Raw genomic sequence first — 19,757 nt, forward strand, 5'->3', positions numbered from 1 at the left:
ATTTTTTTAATGTTTATTTTTGAAAGAGAGAGAGACAGACAGACATACAGAGCCTGAGCCGGGGAGGGGCAGAGAGAGAGACAGAGACATAGAATCTGAAGCAGGCTCCAGGCTCTGAGCTGTCAGCACAGAGCCCGACGTGGGGCTTGAACTCACAAGCTGTGAGATCATGACCTAAGTAGAAGTCGCATGCTTAACCGACTGAGCCACCCAGGCGCCCCAGGAATAAATGATTTTTAATTTGATTTCAAAAAGTTAAGTTTTTGGATAAAATGTACTGTTACCAAAATGAACTTTGTTATTGAAAACCTCAATTATGTTATCTGGCTCCTTCCCCTCAGAGAAAGCAATTCCTTAATTTGGAATTTGGAAAATTCTTTTATTATTCTTCTAGTAAATAATAACTTATTAGAGTGGCTTCGTATGGGCTCTGGCTCTTGTGTTTACTGGGGGGTGGGGGGGGTGCAGACCCAAAGTGGGGGCAGCTCTGCCCTTCTCTATCAACTTGGACCATGAAACCTTCAACGCTGTTTCAGCAGAAGCAGCTTTGTGTTCGGTAATCACTGTAAGTGCTTTTTACCTGTGATTGTTTCCAGTTCCTATTTTGTGTTTGTGGGTTTTTTTTTCTTTTTTTTCTTCTTTCTTTTTTTATCCAGTAGGATTGATACTTTCTTAATGTTTTCTGATTGTTTTGTTTTGTCTTTACTAATTTTCTTCCTTCTGCTTTTTCTAGCTTTATTTCCTCCCAATTTCTTGAATTGGGTACTTATTTTCATTCCCTCTTGTTTGTCACTATATTGAAAACTATGAATTTTCCTGCCAAGTGTCACTTTCATTATTTCCCATAAGCTGATGTATCTTTACCTTGCTCTTTTGGGTAAGGTATTAAGAGACCTACTACTAAATAAGGAACACCAATGTTAAATTATTTGTGTTTTGGAAGATGAGTATAAAAAATTGAAATCCTTGGGCCCATTTTTGAAAAATCATTTTATTTTGTCTGTGATTTCAACTACCTAGTCCATTAAAGCTTTTAGTGGCATTCTTCATAAAACTTTTAATTCAAATGTGGTTTTTTAAATTTATTCATTCAAAAACATTTTATTAAGCTGTTAGGAATGTTCCGGACTTTGGTACTAAGCCACGGGGATGATATAAGACATAGTCCTTGGCATGAAATAACTCACAATCTGGTAGGGGTGACAGCCACATAAACACATGAGAGTTCTAGCATGGAAAATGCACAACAGAGATATTTCTAGGGAATAAACAGTACGACCGAAAGAGGTGACACCTAACCCAGCCTGTGTATGGGAGTGAGAAGGCCAGAGCAGCCTTCCTGGAAGAGATTGTGTTGAAACTGAATCTTAAAGGTGGACATGTGGGTGGAAGAAGAAGGGTGAGGACAGGTTTCAGAACACAAGCTAGCGTGCATGCATGTATATATGCACGCATGCATGTATGTATGTTTGTATATATATGCATGCATGCATGTATATATGTATGTATGTATGTATGTATAACAGCAGGCTGGTTAGTGGTATTGGACGATAGGGAATCAGCAGAGAGCAGCTAGGATGGAAGCTGGAAGAGAAGACAAGGGCTGATTTAAAGGAGAGCTTTCTCTGTGAAGGAACGTCTCTATATCTCACAGGTGACGGGCCATAGAGACCCAGTCGGCTTTGCCTTTCAGCTGGACCACTCGGGTAGCTGGAGGAGGGCAGATCGGAGGGCGGGGCAGCATCACCCCTTTTCCTTCCTGCTCACTGGTGACCACGCCGAGGAAAAGTGACCTAGCCAAAAGTACAGAAGCAAAGTACTCCGACAACCCCAGAATTTGATCATAAAACTCTGCAGCACCAAGAATTTACATCAGAGGCTAAGTTCTTACGGATTTGCATGGCTACAAACAGAACCTTATTTATTAGCTTGTAACAACTTTCACTACCTCTGTTATGATTTAACTTTATTTATAGCCAGGAACACCTAAGAACCTCAGATTTTTCCTTGCCCCACGAAGTGGCCACAGTAGCCACTTCAGAATGCTTGCCAGCATGTGTATGCTTTCAATATTCTGGAAAGAGATAACGTGTCCTTAGCGTATGGTTATTCAGCAAGTACCTTACGCATCTGAGCAGAGAGCAGGTCAAATTTAGTTCTTTCCCTTGACACCTGACAGGCTGATTATCTTTGGGGGACGGGATTCTTTAGAAGCCAGAGTGTACATCCCTGAAAGCAGGGTTTTCTAGGAGCATCTTTCACCTGCTGGGTGGGGGGAGCGCTGCGGTAGCTGACAGGGCGCTGGAGGAGATCTTGAGTCTCCCTTTCTCCACCTCACTCAGTGCTGGGAGACGCGTGCGTTAGCCCTGCAGCCCTCTGCGCCCACGTTGCCCTTTGTGGTTACGGCTGTTCGTGAGCAGAAGAATGTGGCGAAGGAGCCCGGCTCTGTGGTGAGGAGTGGGAGGCTGCGACTCAGAGGGAGCACTGGCCCTCTCTGTGCGGGCGAGTGTGAGATTTCAGGACCAGCTATCATTAGGAGCAGCTCCAGCTCCTCCAGCCTGGGAGTTTAATCAAAGGAATAAGAGCAGACCACCCAGGCGAGGGCTCCAGGGCGAACGAATGTGCTGTGTCAGTCTCTGTTCCCCAGCCAGCCGGTGCCCGGGATGTGGCCAGGCCTCCTGGAAATGTGCTGACAGATACATAGGAGGGAGGAGACACTTTCTGCTTCTCACATTTTTCATGAAGATGGAGAGTGGAAAAGAAAACCATTCCGTTTCTTTCATTTTTTTGCTCCTGACCCTGATGCTTTTCTAGAACAGTTCTGGAGAAGGGTGTATGCCGAGGTGTGGAATGTTTGGTTTCCACTGGCTACTCGTTCCTCTCAGTCACTCATGTATCAAGGAATTCTCTATCATTTCTTCTGCTTCAGCAGCTGCCACAGTAGACCTTGAGTGAATCTTAATTTCAAAATTTCCAATTTGAAGGTGAAATTGGCGGAGAGAGAGCTAAATTTCTGAAATGATGACGAATGTTCTCCAGAACCGAGGCGGATGGCACCCAGTTTATCACAAGGTTGGGCGCTGGGCACTGGGCACTCTCCCCCTGCCTCCTTAGCGTGCCTGGACACATTTGAACTGCTGTACATTTGGGTTCTGATTGGGTGGTTGTTTTCCAAGTCTAGCTCCTTTTGTTCTGTATTCTTTCTGGGTAGAAAAAGTTGCACTTTTTTGTATCGTGTACATTACTCTTTCCCATTTCTAGAAACAGAAAAGGATATTTAGAAAAAGCAGGAGTTCTTGAGTCAGTGAGACCTTGGATGAGTTACTTAACATCCCTGTGCCTTGATTTCCTTTTCTGTAAAATGGGGTAATTTTAGTACTGAGACTAATTCTCCTCCTCAATCCCTGTGCCTCCCGGCTCTAGGACCTAGTTGCAACTGATCCTGTTTAATTCCCTAGCTCCTCTGTGTCTCTCAAGGCTTTCAGCCCCAGTTTTCCTTAGTTCCTTAGCCTACTCTGTGGGCTCTTGTTCTAGTAACCTGTCTTTCACCCTGCCACCCCCAACCCCCGCAAGCTCTTGTCTTCCCTGTACTGCCATCTTGTTTTAAAATAACATGCCCTTGGGGCACCTGGGTGGCTCAGTCGGTGAAGTATCCGACTTTGGCTCAGGTCATGATCTCGCAGTCTGTGAGTTTGAGCCCTGTGTTGGGCTCTCTGCTGACAGCTCAGAGCCTCAAGCCTGCTTTGGATTCTGTGTCTCCTTCTCTCTGATCCTCCCCAGCTCTCTCTCTCTCTCTCTCTCTTTCTCAAAAATAAATAAACATTAAAAAAATTTTTTTTTAGTAACATGCCCTTGCTGCCCAGGTCCCCGACCCCTTCCCCTCCACACTTACTCTTACAGTCTGACCTTATCTCTTACATTTTGTCCAGCTCTCTCTCAGAGATTGCTAATGACCTTGGATTGCCAATCTTGGTCACCTATTTTTAATCCTTCTTCTCCCTCAGCTTGTGGCACTATTATTGACCACCTCCTACCTGAAAACTTTTCTTAGCTTCTCCAGCCCTTTAGTTCTTCCTCTAAGAGCTCATCCTCCTCTTTCCCCTGAAAACTAGATTCCATTTGCAACATGTGTTTTTTTTAAATATAATTTATTGACAAATTGGTTTCCATACAACACCTACCAGCACCCAGAATACTCAACGTATTGTAAACGTATTTTGAAAATATTCAAAGAAGTATTCAGTACTCAAAAACCTATTTGTTCTTTCCCTTTTTTCTCTCTGTATTGGTGGCACTGCATTTCTTGGCATTTAGGTATGGAGCCTTTGATTTATCACTGTCTCTGTTTGCGTCTTCATTCTCTGTACATCCACGCAATTGCCAATTCTTGCTGATTCTGACTCCATAATGTCTCATATATGTCTTCTCTGTTTCACTTTCACATCTGCTGTCCTGCTTAAGACCTTAATTATCTCAACTGGACAGCTGCAGTTACCTCCCAAAGGGTCTCCTGCCCACCCTGGTCTTGGCTGTGAAGGAATCTTCTGGAATCACAAGTCTGATGATAATACTCCTTTGCCCAAGAATCTCGAGGGGGCTTTCTGTTATCTACAGTGTGGAGCCCAAGCTATTAAGTGTTATTCAAGGCCTTTATTTAGAATCTGGCTCCGGGCTACTTCCCCGGCCTGTCCTCGCCCATCACACATGTTCTTGTGCAAGTCACTCAGAATTTGTTAGTCTCCATGCCTTAGGTTTTGCTATCTTCTCACGGGAAATGTTCCCCTGTTACCATGTCTAACCTTATGCATTTGTCCAGGCTCCACATAGTTGCTGTTGGTTCTCAAGCCTTTCCTGGTATAATCTGAAAGCAGCCCCTGTACTCAGAGGGCAGGGAGAAACTAAAGAAGGAGGCAGACCACTCGAGGTTGGTAGGTGGCAATTTTAATAATAGCAGAGGGAACTTACATAGGAGGCTTGTTTTGGGCAGCAAGACGAATGGCTCCCTGCACCTGCCCACCAGATCTTAAAAGCTTATAAAGAGTCGCTAATGGTCTCAGCTATATATACCATGCAGGTGTTTTCAACACAACATCATCATCTCAAGGCCATGTCCCTGAGCAGCCTCTAGGAGCGCTAACAGCAAGTGGAGCCCACATTCCAAGGACAGGGGAGGAGGGGCTGAGAAGCTTCTGAGTTCCCGGAGCCAGCTCACAGGTCAGTTGGCGGCCACGTCTTTCTCATGACGTTTCCAAACAGGTGCCCCTTCACTCATATACATGCCACTTCACTCATCACACTGTGCATGTCCAGATAGCTGTCTCCTTCAACAGATGGTGGGCCCTTTGGGGGCAGTGTCCTTTGCTGCCTCAGAACCTGACTCATGGGTAGTACTCAGGAAATGTGCTCATGCTATTGGACTGGAAGTGTCTTGGTTCAAGATGGGGACTGTGTCCATGTTTTCACCAATTTTTTTTTTCAGCTTGGTATATGGTGTGCACTCAATACATTTTTGAATAAATAAATGAATGCAGAACCCACTGCTGCCCCAGCCAGAAGTCATCTTTCCATTCTCCATGCTCCTTTAGCCCCTTATTAGTCTCTCTGTAGAGTAAACCCATTATAGTGATTTTTCATCTCTCATTTCTTATTGAGTTATAATCTATGTGATGGCAGTTCTTTCTAATCCATCAGCTAATACAGCACCTTCACACTAGCTAGGTACTTATCACGTCCCTGCTAAGTTGAAAAGAATTTCTCTTCTGTATTTTGTTGGTTTCTATATTGTTTTATTTTTAAATATTTATTTTTTAAATGTTTATTTATTATTTTGAGAGAGTGCACACAGGTGAGCAGAAGAGGGGCAGAGAGAGAGAATCCCAAGCAGGCTCTGTGCTGACAGTGTATGCTAGATCTCATGAAGCTTGAGATAGTGACCTGAGCCAAAATCGAGAGTCGGACGCTTAACCGAATGAGCCACCCAAGCGTCCCAGTTTTTTTATATTCTTTTTGAAACTCTTGCTCTTCCGTGTTTCATTTTTATTGGGAGTACCACACTGCCCTTCAGAATAAAGCAGCTGACATTAACTGAATGTCTATTTTGCACCAGGCACTGTGCTAAGAACTTTATAAGCATTATTTCTTTAACCCTACGATGTGGATACTTATTTTTTACAGATGAAGCAAATAGAAGCTGGAAGGAAAGATGACTGTGCTAAGGTCACACAAATGGCAGACGGCTGAATCGGGACTCAAACCCAAGTCTGTGTGATGCCATGCTCTTTCCTTGAGTGTTTTCCTACCTCCTCCTGTTTGATTCAGGACTCTAACCTGGCGTCAGCTGAACACTGCTGCAGTTATAGCAAAGCCAATGATTGAGCCTACAAGAGAAAAACAAATTGAACTTCCTGAGTTCATGATGAGGAGTGCTTCTCCACGCTCCAAAGCAGGTTGAGAAATGTGCGGGTCTGTCTAGATGATCAGTTACTTGTTGAGCGAACACTTCATCAGATTATTTTATGGTGAAATCATAAATTTGCCTAATCTTTTGAGCAGGCAAAATTCGGCCTTCTTAATTTGCAGTGATGCAAAAAGATCTATTTATCACTGGTGGTGGCAGCCCCCGTCGACTCATAAAAACCAAATGTATAAACTGGAAACACTACAAAGTGATTTGGTGGTTTTGTAAGGTTTCTCAGGAATGTCTCAAATATTAATCTGGAACTCTTTCCAGATTTTGGAGCACTAATGTCGATATGTGTATGTGTATTGTGTAAATGACAGTGTTCAACAGGGGGGGAGGGGTGCATGACAAGAGAACTTAGTGCCGATGTACTGGAGCTGCAGAGATTCCCAGCTTTTCCTAGCCCCGTTTAGATTTCGATTAATGTTCTGACTCGTGTCTCCTGGTAATCAGAGTGTAAATTCCTTGAGGCTCATTTTATTGGGATCCAGGAGTTGACACAGGAGTTGAAGCTGTCTTAAAACACGTTGGTTGTTGTGGCTGATGGTTTTATAAATTCTCAGGAAGTGGCCTTAAAAGAATGGTTAGGAAGGTAACTGTTTAAGCATGATTTTGTTTCATGTTCTTGACTGAATGTATTCTCTAAAATTTCTCTAGTGATGAGAATGATGTAATAAGTGTAGATCTGGCACTTTTGGTTTTCCTTTTCTCCTGAGTGAAGTGGATTCTGGTCCATTGGTGTTTCCTATTCAAGGCCTGCCTTTTGTTCTAGCTACATACACTAGAACAAGTCAGGAAGGACTTGCCACTTCATTGCCCTGTTCCAAATCATTCGGAGCCCCATGGTCAGGAGAATGAAAGTTTTGGTAGCGTGCTCAATTGGTTTAGTCATATTCTGATGAGCCTTTGCATGTGAATAACATAGAAAGCATTGTTCTCAAGATGATATTGGTGTAGTTCTGAGGACATTATGAATGCAGATTTAGACAAATTAATCTTCGTAACATTCTGAGTGATTCTTAACCCTTTTTGAGTCAGAGATCCCTTTGAGAATTGAATGAAGGCTATCTTGTTCTGAAAAAAAAAAAATGTGTACTCAGACTTAGAAATTTGCATTAATTTCAAAGGCTTCACAGATACTTTCCACTGAGGCTCCCTCTTGGTACAACCAGGGACCCACGGTCTCCACGTTAACCTCTGAAACCTCTAAGGTAGCATATAGCCAGTAATACTGATAATTTGGCCAAAAATGACCACTCCAAATCTATGATCATCTTTGCTTCACACATTCTTTATATTATTTCAGTGATATCCCCCGACTGGGGTATAATCTTGATGGAAGCAAGGAGTTTTGTTTTGTTTTCACTGTTCACTCTATGCTGAGAAGAATTCCACCGAGTAGCTGATAAATATTTGTTGGATTAATGATATGATCTTCTGAAGCCCCATCTCTAGACTTCGCCTGAGCTATGCCAAGATTGTAAGCTGCATTGGGAGCGCTAGGCCACCAGTTTGCTCACGTGGTAGCTATTATTTGGTCTTTCACGTTGAATTCCCAACCTCCATTTTGATGAAAAAGATACATGACATTTGCAAACAGCCTAGTGAACCTGAGGTTCAAGATCTGTTTCACGCAAGATAAAAGAAAGGGAAAACCCAAAGTGCCAGATGCATACTTACTACATGATTTTCATCACTGGAGAAACATTAGAGAATGTATGCAACCCGATCTCAAATGGAGTGTCAGCCATTTGCAGTTTCACTGCCAAAAAGAAACATAACAGCAGAGACGTTGTGCAGACAAGGAGCAAAATCTGTACGCAAAGCTCTTATTTCCCACATTTGAGAACCTTGCCCAAGGCTTCCAGACCAGGCAGAACGCATCTCTAAAATTATGCAGGGCACTAGCAAGAGCATCACTTGCCTCTCTCTAATCACTGATTATTTTATTTCCCATTATTCCAAAGCAGTCCATCCCTTGTGGTATTTGCAAAAGGAGGTAATTTGGAACCTTTAATTTCTTTGCTAGCCTTCCAGTGACAGTAATCACTTTTCCACTCACTGGTGATTCTAGCTTCTAGCTAGAGGCTGTGTGTGTGTGTGTGTGTGTGTGTGTGTGTGTGTGTGTGTGCGCGCGCGCGCACACGTGTGCTTGTGAGTAGATGAGACCCACTTCATTTAGTATATAAATGCTTTTGTGCCTGCTGGGCTAAGCTCGGAGGATACAACAGTGAATGAGATATAGTAATTTGTGGGCCAAGATAGGCAAATAAGCCTACAATTATAATACAGTACAAATCATGGCATGAAGTTCTTTCAGCCCTACCACTAGGCTCTTGAAGCAGTTTAGTGACAAGGATCCTTTGCAGCTAAGGGAGATTGTTTATGAAAAATAAAGTTGACCTTGGGAAGTAAAGTGCAAGGTGGTAGCAACTAGATTTCAGGATCCTGCTGTGCTAAAGTGGTTTGAAAGACCTTCTTAGAGCCAGTGATGAAACACCATATAAACTGATCTTTCGGTTTGCATGTTGGGGGTAATCCCTGCCTCCTGGCATAGCCCTCTCTAGATTTGCTGGTTGTGTTTTTCTAAGCAGCAATGATAAACCTTGGAACTGTGTTAAGAAAGGTAAAAGCCATGTGAAAATCCACCAGCCCCAGGTAGCAGAAGGCTACATTTGTAGATAAATCATATCTATAGAGAGCATCTATAGAAATGGAGAATGTGGTCTGCTATGCATGGAGATTGTCTTGTCCTTAAGGGACTGATGGCGTATGCATACACAGAGGCCGATACCAGTTGATGATTGATGGTCTCGAGGGCTCACGCTGGATGCCGGCATCTTAGGTTTTTTTCATTAACCTGTGTTGTCTTTCCAAATATCTACTAAAACTTCACCATTCTTAAATATCAGTCTGTTTGATTTTGTTGTTCCATGGTGGAGCTGGAAATTACTACCCATGTGGTCATTAAACACTGATTTAGGGCAAACTGTGGCTGGAATCTAGGATTCCATAGTCACCACCTTGAGGTTCAGAAGAAGATGCCCAGAGAGTATCCTTCAGGCCAGAGCCACCTCTTATTACTATTTTTGGTTCCAGACTCCTGGCTGGAATTCCTAGCTTTGGTGACTTGGGCTAGATAGTGTATGATCCAATGACTTCTTTTGCCCACCAGGCCTCAGGCCTAGAGACCCAAGCCATCTAGTCAGACCTTTCCCCCCAGGCCCACACCCTAATCTTGATCATTAAACCATTCTACTGTTGAAGAGAGGCATGGCAAGATAATCTAAGGACAGGCATACTTGCACTAAGGCCCACTCTTTGACCATCCCTTCTTAAAATGCCAGGCAGCACCATCTTGCTTTACCAGCTGCGTGGGAAGATGTATCCAAAAGAGGGCTGATCCAAGAAGAAACCACGAACAATGAACACATGAATTTAAGAGTGTTTATCGGCAGATTACAAAGCAGGTCTCTAGCTCCGTGGTGCAGCACTCCTGAGCCTAGGAGGGAAGTGAGTAGAGGCCAGCAATGGCGTGTCCTGCATCCCGACCTCAGTACCTCTTGCCTGACTACCGTGGCTCTCGACGAATCTTAGTTTTCCTTAATAGCTCCTTTCTCCCCAGCCCATGAAACAGCACTAGATTTGTCTACCCACACCACGATTCTGACATAGCACTACTCTATCAGAACCCCTCAGCAAGCTTACTGTTACCTCTTAGATTAAGAGCAAAATGTTTAGTCTGGCATTCAGTGACCTCCCCAAGCCATTTTTTCTTTCTGTTCCTATCTTTTATTGCTCTGAGATTTAGCCAAATTAGACTGCTTCCTATTTCTCAGACATTCTTCCTGCCTATCTGTCTCTGCATTTTGACTTAACGCTTTTTCCCTCTAGGAACCACCACCATCCCACCACCCCCACAGCAATCCTACTGCCTATCCTTTTAGGCCTAGCTCAGATGTCTTTGAATTTCCTTAGCATTTTTATTGTGGCAGTTATCACATCCTAGAGGCCTTGTATATTGTTCTCTGTTTCTATGTGTCTTGTCTCGCTAGATTACCAGTTCCTTCATGGGTAACGTTTTAATGGGCCACATTTTAATCTGTGTATACCCCTAAGATTTGACCCAAGACCTTGCTTATATGAAGCAGGTTTGGACTTCTCTTGAGCATTCAGGTGTGCAGCATTTCTAGAGCATGGCAACTACAGCAACAGTGATCTAGTTAGACCTGGCCCTGGATCCTCTTTGGATACCAAAAGGTTATGTATCTGGGTGGGTGGTGGGTATATTCTGGGAAGCCATCAGGGCAATGCCATCATATTTTCGTTATAACACTGGCAGCAAACAGCAAACAGCAGTAACAAGCAGTAACACTTGGGCGGGCCAGCAGCCGGAAATTGGCCTCCCTCTCTGTGTTTCACCTACCCCCTTTACAATCCATCACCTGTATTTATTCCCGCTGTAATTTAAACACCTGTCTAGATGGAATGCGCACAATGTGTCCCTACCCCACACATTCAGATATTTGCTCACCTGCCTGATTCGGAAGGCTGGCTCTAAAATAAACAGGGTTTTGGTATTACAAGAAAAAATGCACCGAGGTCACCGTGGCAATGGACATGAAGAAGGGAATGGGAGTGGAACCTCTGGAAGAGCAGCCCCGGGAGAGTGGAGCAGAGGAGGGGGAGGAGCAAGGGGTGAAGCATCTGCCTAAGGCCTAGGCAGTGGTGGGTGGGATCCTGTGACTAGATCTCCCCGCAGGCAATCATTCACTTAGCTGACCAGCTAGAGAAAGGCTGGGGTGGAGGAATATTTACCAAGTTTAATTTTTAGGCTTAAATGTCTTGGGTATTTATTTTTTTTCCCTTTTAATGATTTTTAAGAGAGGAGGAGAGAGACAGAGTGGGGAAGGGGCAGAGAGAGCCTGAGACAGAGTCCAACGCAGGCTCCAGGCCCTGAGCTGTCAGCGCGAAGCCCGATGCGGAGCTCCAACTCACAAACAGCAAGATCGTGATCTGAGCCGAAGTCAGTCGCTTAACCAACTGAGCAACCCAGGGACCCCAATGTCTTGGTTATTTTTAATGGCCACTGTTTCTCATGGCAGCAAAACAAGTAGACTTGGAATTTTCTGACCCTTGTTTTAAACCATTTTATTCACATTTGCATCCTTGTCATACTGAATGATTCCTTAGTTAACGTTTGAGCATCCAAACAACACTGAGAAATAGTAAAATCTTAAAGTTCTGATAGAATTATTTTCTCTACTCCTTCCCCTCGGGTGTTTTGTATCGTGCTCTTCACCCCGTCCAGGCATTTCTGCTGGTTTTTGGAAAATTCCCAGAGCTTTCTGGAGGAGAACCTTTCTATGGCCCCGTTTCCTTTTCCACCGTCTCCTGTAAGAAGTGCTTCCCTGACATTACCAGGCACGTGAATTACCTGTGTGTGGCTCTTGTCAGATGCAGATTTCCTGCACTGGGGCTGAGGCTGGCTGAGAGTCGGCCTCCTTATCAAGCTCCCAGGGATTGCAGATGCTGCTGGTCACAGATGGACCTGTAAGTTCCAGGCTCTGGTACAAGGCAGTGAGAGTAACACAGTGCTTAGAAACTACAAGCATCAGGCAGACCAGGAATTGAAACTAGGGGCTGAAATGTAACAATTATTTGTTCTTGAGCAAGTTATTTCAACTCTCCACCTCAATTTTCCCATCTATAAGTGAAAGCAATAATCCTACCTAACAGAGTTGTCTTGAAGATTAAATAAGTTTATATATAAACACACACACACACACACACAGGACAATGCCTGGCAAAAATTAAGTGGTCATTAAATTTAGCTATCGTTAGCTAAACATGACTTTATTGTTACTATTACTGTTGTGAACCTGAAAGTTTTTGTATTTGCATAAAAATTAAGGTAGACGGTTTTATTTTTTTATTTTTTTTTTTTTTAAATTTTTTTTTTTTTTCAACGTTTATTTATTTTTGGGACAGAGAGAGAGCATGAACGGGGGAGGGGCAGAGAGAGAGGGAGACACAGAATCGGAAACAGGCTCCAGGCTCTGAGACATCAGCCCAGAGCCTGACGCGGGGCTCGAACCCACGGACCACGAGATCGTGACCTGGCTGAAGTCGGACGCCCAACCGACTGCGCCACCCAGGCGCCCCAAGGTAGACGGTGTTAGAAGTCCACAGACTTACAAGGTTTTTACGTACGTGTGCTATCTTTTGCACATAAAGATGTTGATATCCATTGTCAGCAAGGCATGTTATTTGTGTCATAGTTTCAGTAATTAAAATGGGTTTTAAACTGTGCCATCTATCTTCCAGACACTATGTGACCAATGGGATGAATTCATGAGTTGGCCAGCCTAGACTTAGTAGCACAGACTCTGATTATTGGCCCAGGAAAGCCACCTGGCCCAATGGCTACAACCTCTACCTTAATAGCCTAATACTCCTCACAAAAATCATGAGCCGTCTCTTTTGTTACTAGCACTGTATGTCTTTATGTGCTATTAAGCCTGTCCTTCTTGAAAATGCTTCAGCGTGGAATGTTCATCATTACTGAAAATCAGATATATGTATGAAATTGTCCACTTTCTCTTCATCTGATGAAGCTTTGTTTACCTGGAGAAATAGAGATGGACAGAGCGTCAGATGTAGCCTGGTGGCAGCCATATTTATCATCCTTCTTCCTGTTAGGGTGGAACCTCCACGTGTGAACCCTGATTGACTTGTAGAGTTTATTAAGGCCCGGCCCAATGCAGGGAGATTTGCCCTGCCCTTAGATATTCCCTAGTCACGACAAGGTGCCATTGGGGCCACAGTTGATGCTTGGGTCCATTTTAGTTTGGCATCTCCTTCTGCCCATCCTGGAAAAAACTGGGAAACTGAAAGGAAGAACCAGAAGCTTTTTTAAGTCACATAGTCTAGGAATGATTAGCTTGGACCGACTCTAGCAAGACATAAGTTTGTACACATAAGATTCAGCTAGATCTGGTTGAGGCTTCCGAGCTATGCTATCCGATTAGGTAGCCACAAGGTAGGTGCATGTGGCTTTTAAAATTTAAGTTATATAAAGTTTAAATTCCAGTTCCTTAGTCATACCAGACACATTGCAAATGCATAATAGCCACATACGGCTTGTGGCCTCTGTATTGGGCAGTGCAGATTATAGAACATTGACATCATCCCAATATGTTCTGTTGCATAGGGCTATTCTAGAACAGGGGTTGTTTGTCACTTCTGACTGGTTTGTATTGGCTGTCTGGAGGACTGTGTAAAGAAGTTTCTGAGGCCATATCTAAGTGAGCCCCAAGTTGTTTGATTATTTACTGGCAACGTATGTTCCAGGAAGACAGAGCCGGGTCGGGTAGGGATAGTTGTGACATAGGTCCTGGGTGTCTTCTAGACAAAACCTTAGAAGTAAGAATAGAATATTTAAAATAGAGGGTCAGTTATTATTATTATTTTTTTTTTTCAACGTTTATTTATTTTTGGGACAGAGAGAGACAGAGCATGAACGGGAGAGGGGCAGAGAGAGAGGGAGACACAGAATCAGAAACAGGCTCCAGGCTCTGAGCCATCAGCCCAGAGCCTGACGCGGGGCTCGAACTCACGGACCGCGAGATCGTGACCTGGCTGAAGTCGGACGCTTAACCGACTGCGCCACCCAGGCGCCCCTAAGAGGGTCAGTTATTATTTAAAGAGACAGGTTACATTTTTAGCAGGAGTCCTTTGTAAAGAAACATGAGGGGCACCTGGGTGGCTCCGTCTTAAGCCTCTGACTTCGGCTCAGGTCACTATCTTCTGGTTCGTGAGTTCAAGCCCCTCATCGGGCTCTGTACTGACAGCTCAAAGCCTGGAGCCTGCTTCAGACTCTGTGTCTCCCTCTCTGTCTTCCCCTCCCCCTGCTCACACTCTGTTTCTCTCGCTCACTCAAAAATAAATAAACGTTAAAAACTAAAAATGAGAAGCTTTAAAAGTTTTGTTATTCTTTATATAATCTCTCATTTAAGTAGTGGTCCCTTTGCTACTTCAAAATAATGACGATATTTTGTTTTTGTGTAGAAGCAAATCACAATAGCTACCATTTTTTGGTTTATGCATGAAATGAGGAATCAGTGTTACATGAAAAAACAAAACCCACAAAGAACCACCAAGAATCTAAAATTCGTTTCATGTTCATGCCTCCTTTTACTATACCTGCTAAGAAACCAAACCGATTGATGGGGATGTTGGGTTCCCCCCCCCCAACTTCTTTAATATCCTCTGGTGAAGGGTAACATGGGGAATAATATTTAAGGCAAAGTGTATTCAGTGCCTGTATAATCACTGTTGTCAGAATTTGAGATAGCTAATTATATTTTCAAAAATCTCTAAGAATTAAGGATAACGAGGACTGTTTCCTACTAGTTTTAAAACTAGAAAATGGATTTTAAAACAAGAGTACCAGTTCTGCAACTGTTACGTGACCTTGAGCAAATTAGTTACAGTAAACTCTGAGCCTTCGTGTCTCCATCTCTGAAAGGGAGCGTAACAGTGTCTGCTTCCGTGAGTGATGGGTAAGGAGTAAGTGAGATCTAAAACCTCACTTCCAGGTGCCTGACATTACTATTCAAATGTTAAACCATGTTTGGGGAAAGTATACCACATGCACTTGGAAGAGAACGTTTTCTGTCTAACCGTGGCCCTGCACTTAGCAGGTATGTGACTTTTGTCTAATTGCTTACCGTCAGAATGATCAAATTGATTTTAGTTTCCTCTTTTATAAAATGGGGGTAACAATAGAACCTACTTCAGAGGGCTTGCTGAGGGTGAGCTTATGCATATCAAGACAATGCAAGGACATCTAATACATGGCACATGGTGAGCATTCAATAACTTAGGTATTAGGATGAAAATGACGGTGTTTAAATTAGGGGTAGCCTTGCCAAAAGAGAGAAGATTGAAGAAATCTGATATTTCTTCTCTTTCCCATCCACTAATCTCCAAACTATACAGTTTATACTAAACATGGTAAAGTGTGTACATTTTGTTTATTTTATTGCTGTTCCACTATAAATTATTAATAAGCCTCTTGTATTAGGGTTTTGGCATGCTGCCTGAGGCAGCAATAGGAGAAGCTGCTAGTTATCATAAAGACCTTTCTCACTCTATAGCGTTTTTACAAGCTGCGAGCTCATGTCTAATTTGAAAGGCCTGATGTTTAAGGCCAGGGAGCAGGGCAGGAAGGAAGAGGGCTCAGTGTGGGGCAGGGGTGAGTTCGGTCCTTTTATTTTATTTATTGTCTGAGAACCTGACCTATGTTGCCTCTGGGGTGTAGGAAGAAGGCATGGCTCCTCGAAGGCTCTAGGGGCCAGAGAATACTACCATAACCTGCCCCAGTATATTCCCTCCCTACCCTTTCGTCTGCGTGTGTCTTCTCAAGGGGGTCAGGAATGATGAGCCAAGGTTGGCTTCTGAAGCTTCTTCTAAAGACAGGTCCACACTGAAGGGTGCAGCCTGAGTGTCCCGTACCCCAGCCTCCACAGACACTCCTGACCTATGGAAAATGCTTTCTTCCCAAGAAAACTATTTGAGTCCTTTGGTGTGAAGGCCCAGTCCTGGGCTGTTTCGCATACTGAGTTCTTTAACTAGGGATGAAGTACTATACGGTTGCTAGAAATGATTTCTGTTTCTTTCAGAATTTTCAGAGTTAGAAAAAAAAAAAAAAGACAATGCTCCAGAATTCTTCTGTTTGTAAATGTCAAAATTGCTAGGCTGTTAGGACATTTTTGAGGAGGATGCTTTTCCTGGAATTTCCATCTCCTGTGCCTCACGCTCAGCACCCGGCATTCAGCTTTGTGCCCTCCCGCCTTTCATCATCCCCTCCCTGTGCAACTGATTTTGAAACACTTTTCAAACCATCCTTTCTTTTCTGATTTCATCCTCATCACACAGGTTTTAAGCTCACCTCTTCGTGTCTGTATTTCTCATAATAATTTACATTTTCTCTTTTGGATGATAAAAGTACTCCATGCCCTTTAGGAGTTTGTATCTCTGTGTGTGTGTGTGTGTGTGTGTGTGTGTGTGTGTGTGTGTGTGTTTAAGGAAATTTGGATCTGCTTTTTGTACAGTTTCATAGTGTGATTTTTTTCTTTAACCTGAGATATTAACATGTTCCTATATCGTTATGAATTTTTCAAAAAACTGTAACAAATACATAGCGTTCCCTTATATAGACAGAGCAAAATTTACCAAACAACACCGTTAGTCATTCTGATCTTTCCCTTTTTCAATATTAAAATCAATGCCTGTTTTCAAAATCTGTTCACAATATAGTGTAGTGAGTAAGAAGATGGGCTTTGGAGCTCCAAAGACCGGGGTCCAGATCCTGGTCTGACCAATTGTTCATAGGCCTCAGTTTGATTCTTTGTAAACGGGGATTATAAAGGCACTTACCGACAGAATTATGACAGTGTAAATGAGATGCGTGTAATGTACTCATTTACGCAGAGCTTTGCACATTCTCAGTTCTGCTAAATAGGAACTGCTATCACGAGGGTCACCCTCATTAATCACGTGCAATTAGTTTTTAGCACAGTTACTAGAAGTTAGATGATAGCATCAAAGTGTGCGAATACTCTGATACCTGTAATAATCGATTGCCAAATTCTAGAAAGATTCTACCAATTTATAGTCACATAAATACTAGAGGTACATATCTAATATAATGTTTTTTGTTGTTAGGTATCGACGTATATATGAGAATGGCCTCTTACATTTACATTCCTTTGATTTTCCAGTGGAAATGACTAGTTTTAAATGTTTAGTTGGTTAATTGTATTCCTTTTTTGTAAATTGTTTATTGGGGTCGGTGCCCATTTTTCTTTTGCCTGTGCATCTTTTGTCTAAATGAGTGAGTTCTTTGTATGTGACAGTAATTATTATGTGTAACTAAAATTTATTGTGCATTTAGAACTTGTAGATGAGAGAACAAGGGTCAGAAAGGCTGAATATCTTGCCTAGTGTCTTAGACCCTTGTCTGGCACAGAGTAAATACACAGTAAACTCTTGCTGTTGTGGTTATTGATCTTTGTATTTCACAGCGCCTGGCACAGTACAGTACTTTGCACACGATACGAGCAGAATACATAGTTGGTAACTTACATTGACGCCAGCCACCCATGCTTCTCTGAACTCTTTGATGGGCACAGAAGCCAGCCTCTAATGGGTGCCTTTGTCACAGCCCCTGTTTTAGCTCAGATGAATCAGCATCTCCTGGACTTTACTTGATTTCCTCCATATGTTCTTAATGATACTTTTCTAAAATGCCGTGAAATCATGTTATTTCCCTCACTTCAATTCTAGGTAACAAACCTGAATTTGTCAAGTGGCGCCATAAGCAGAAGCAGCGCTTCAACGCCCCCCACCCTTCGGCCCGTGATCAGTCCTAATGGCCCGACATGGCCCATACAGTCAGACCTTCAGGCTCCTGAGAGCCACCCCACCCCTCCTGGAAGCAGGTATGTGAATGGTCCTGGAGCTAGTGCTTGAGTCACCGAGACAGCCTGGGTCCTAAGTGAGCCGTTCCTACCTTGAACTCCCTGCACAGACTCCCGTGGTCTGTGCCTTTCCCCACGTGTCCCAGTAGTCTGGCACTTGAATTGAGGGCCTCGTTTTATTTGTAAGACAGTTTGTGGACAAATCAAAGGCAAAGGAAGTTTCTGATACAGTTCAGTGAGCTCACTTGGGGGTGAAAGAGGAAGAATTTAAACTATGTTTAATCCTTGCCTGTCGTCAACATTTTCGTGTTTTGACCTCTGACATTTTCTCCCTGTCTCCTCATACTTGTGCTACATTGCATTTTAGTAACTTTGGATTCTCTTTTTTTTTTTTTTGGGGGGGGGGACATATTTGTTTTTTTATGTTTTCATCTAGGTTATGTAATTAAACTCAAACAGCCTCCCTGGACTATGTTCATTTGGGAAGTGGGAAGGAAATGTCCTTTATGTAGTTGAGCAAAGTGGCAGAGGATAAAATCCAAATAGATTCTGGCCATAGAGTAAGCAACTTCTGAATTAAAAGAAGAACCACTGTATTGAATTCTAGTCTCAATCCATATTTTAAGTCCCCTATTAAAAAACAAAAAATGTAAGAAATGGATTCCTAGTACATCTTGCCTTCGTGGCTATTAAATATGGGTTTAATTGCATCTGTCCCTGAGTGAAGGGAGCTAGAGAGGAATGTGACCATTCCGATCAAGTATTCTGTTCCCTCCAAATAAAGATATTGTCCCCTCTAAATAAGGAAGCTCTGGCCCGGGTGCCCCACTGAGTCCCCACCCCTGCCCCAGCACTTCCGGCCTCTGAGGGTGGGAGGGTGACCTAAGACTTGGGCATAAAGGAAATTGCTATTTGTCAAATTATCTGTTGGTGTTAGAATCATTACTGAAGGAACTCATTTGGGAAGCAGAGACTGTGCCCAGGAAACAACATAAACATAAGCACATTACGTCACGCTCGAATCCAGTGTCGTTCGTACCAGTAATCATTGCAGTCAAGGGTGAAAAGAATCATCCTAACTGAGAATCATAAAGAGTCAAAGACCAGGAGACAGGCCTGTTTGAGAGAGGACATCCTCCCACAAAGTTCTCTTCACAGAAGTCTGTCATTTGGTGATTTACAGTCCACAGAATAACCACATTCCTAAAACATAGGTCGTAAAAGAGAAATTCTGTTTATACCATAGAGCTCTATTTTCCATATAAAATATTTCCAAATATTCCATTTTCATTTTATAATCAGAGCCTTGTTTCTGTGGAAAACATTTTCCCTGCAATCTGGGGTATATTTTCTATCTATATGACAAGACTGTAACCATTTTCCGTACTATAAACAAAATGTCAAAACTACATATTTTGGAGAAGTAGACTTGTGGATGGAACGAGGAAAAATTTTTTTTTAATAAAAGTTATGGCTGGGTTTCGAGCCTTCTTTTCGTAGCACCTGTTTGTCAGAGCTGAGACACAGAAAGATGTGGGAATCCATCCAGCACTGTGCGTGGTCTTTTTCTAGCCAGACCATGCTTGTGAGCTACAGGAAAATAGCACATTATACCACCGACTGAGCCACTGGCCTCAGAAAGCAGCTCCCGCAGAGTCCCCTGGCCTTTTCCTTTTTGCGTTAGTTGTACCCAAAGCCGCCCTCTTGTCACCTACTCTTCAAGCTTAAGGACCAGTTTTCAGGTCCCATTTCAGTGTGGGGTGGCCCTGGGGAACCCTCCTCTGCCCTCAGGTAACCTCTGGTGGCCAGAA

At 43.1% G+C, this 19,757-nt stretch overlaps 1 protein-coding gene across 31 annotated transcripts in view; it reads left to right on the plus strand.

The window, feature by feature from the left end:
- TTLL5 (tubulin tyrosine ligase like 5) overlaps nt 1–19,757 on the plus strand; it is a 300,979-nt gene that overhangs the window by 131,762 nt on the left and 149,460 nt on the right. For all 31 annotated transcript variants that reach the window (XR_006705160.1, XR_006705161.1, XM_045451565.1 and 28 more), the window contains one exon: nt 17,813–17,967. Coding sequence is in view for 29 of the 31 variants with exons in the window: in XM_045451565.1 (XP_045307521.1) it covers nt 17,813–17,967 (155 nt within the window). In the remaining 2 variants the exon portion in view is untranslated. The remainder of the gene's footprint in view (nt 1–17,812; nt 17,968–19,757) is intronic.

This window comes from Leopardus geoffroyi, chromosome B3 (genome assembly GCF_018350155.1).
Source record: "Leopardus geoffroyi isolate Oge1 chromosome B3, O.geoffroyi_Oge1_pat1.0, whole genome shotgun sequence".
In the NCBI taxonomy this organism is placed as follows: domain Eukaryota; kingdom Metazoa; phylum Chordata; class Mammalia; order Carnivora; family Felidae; genus Leopardus; species Leopardus geoffroyi.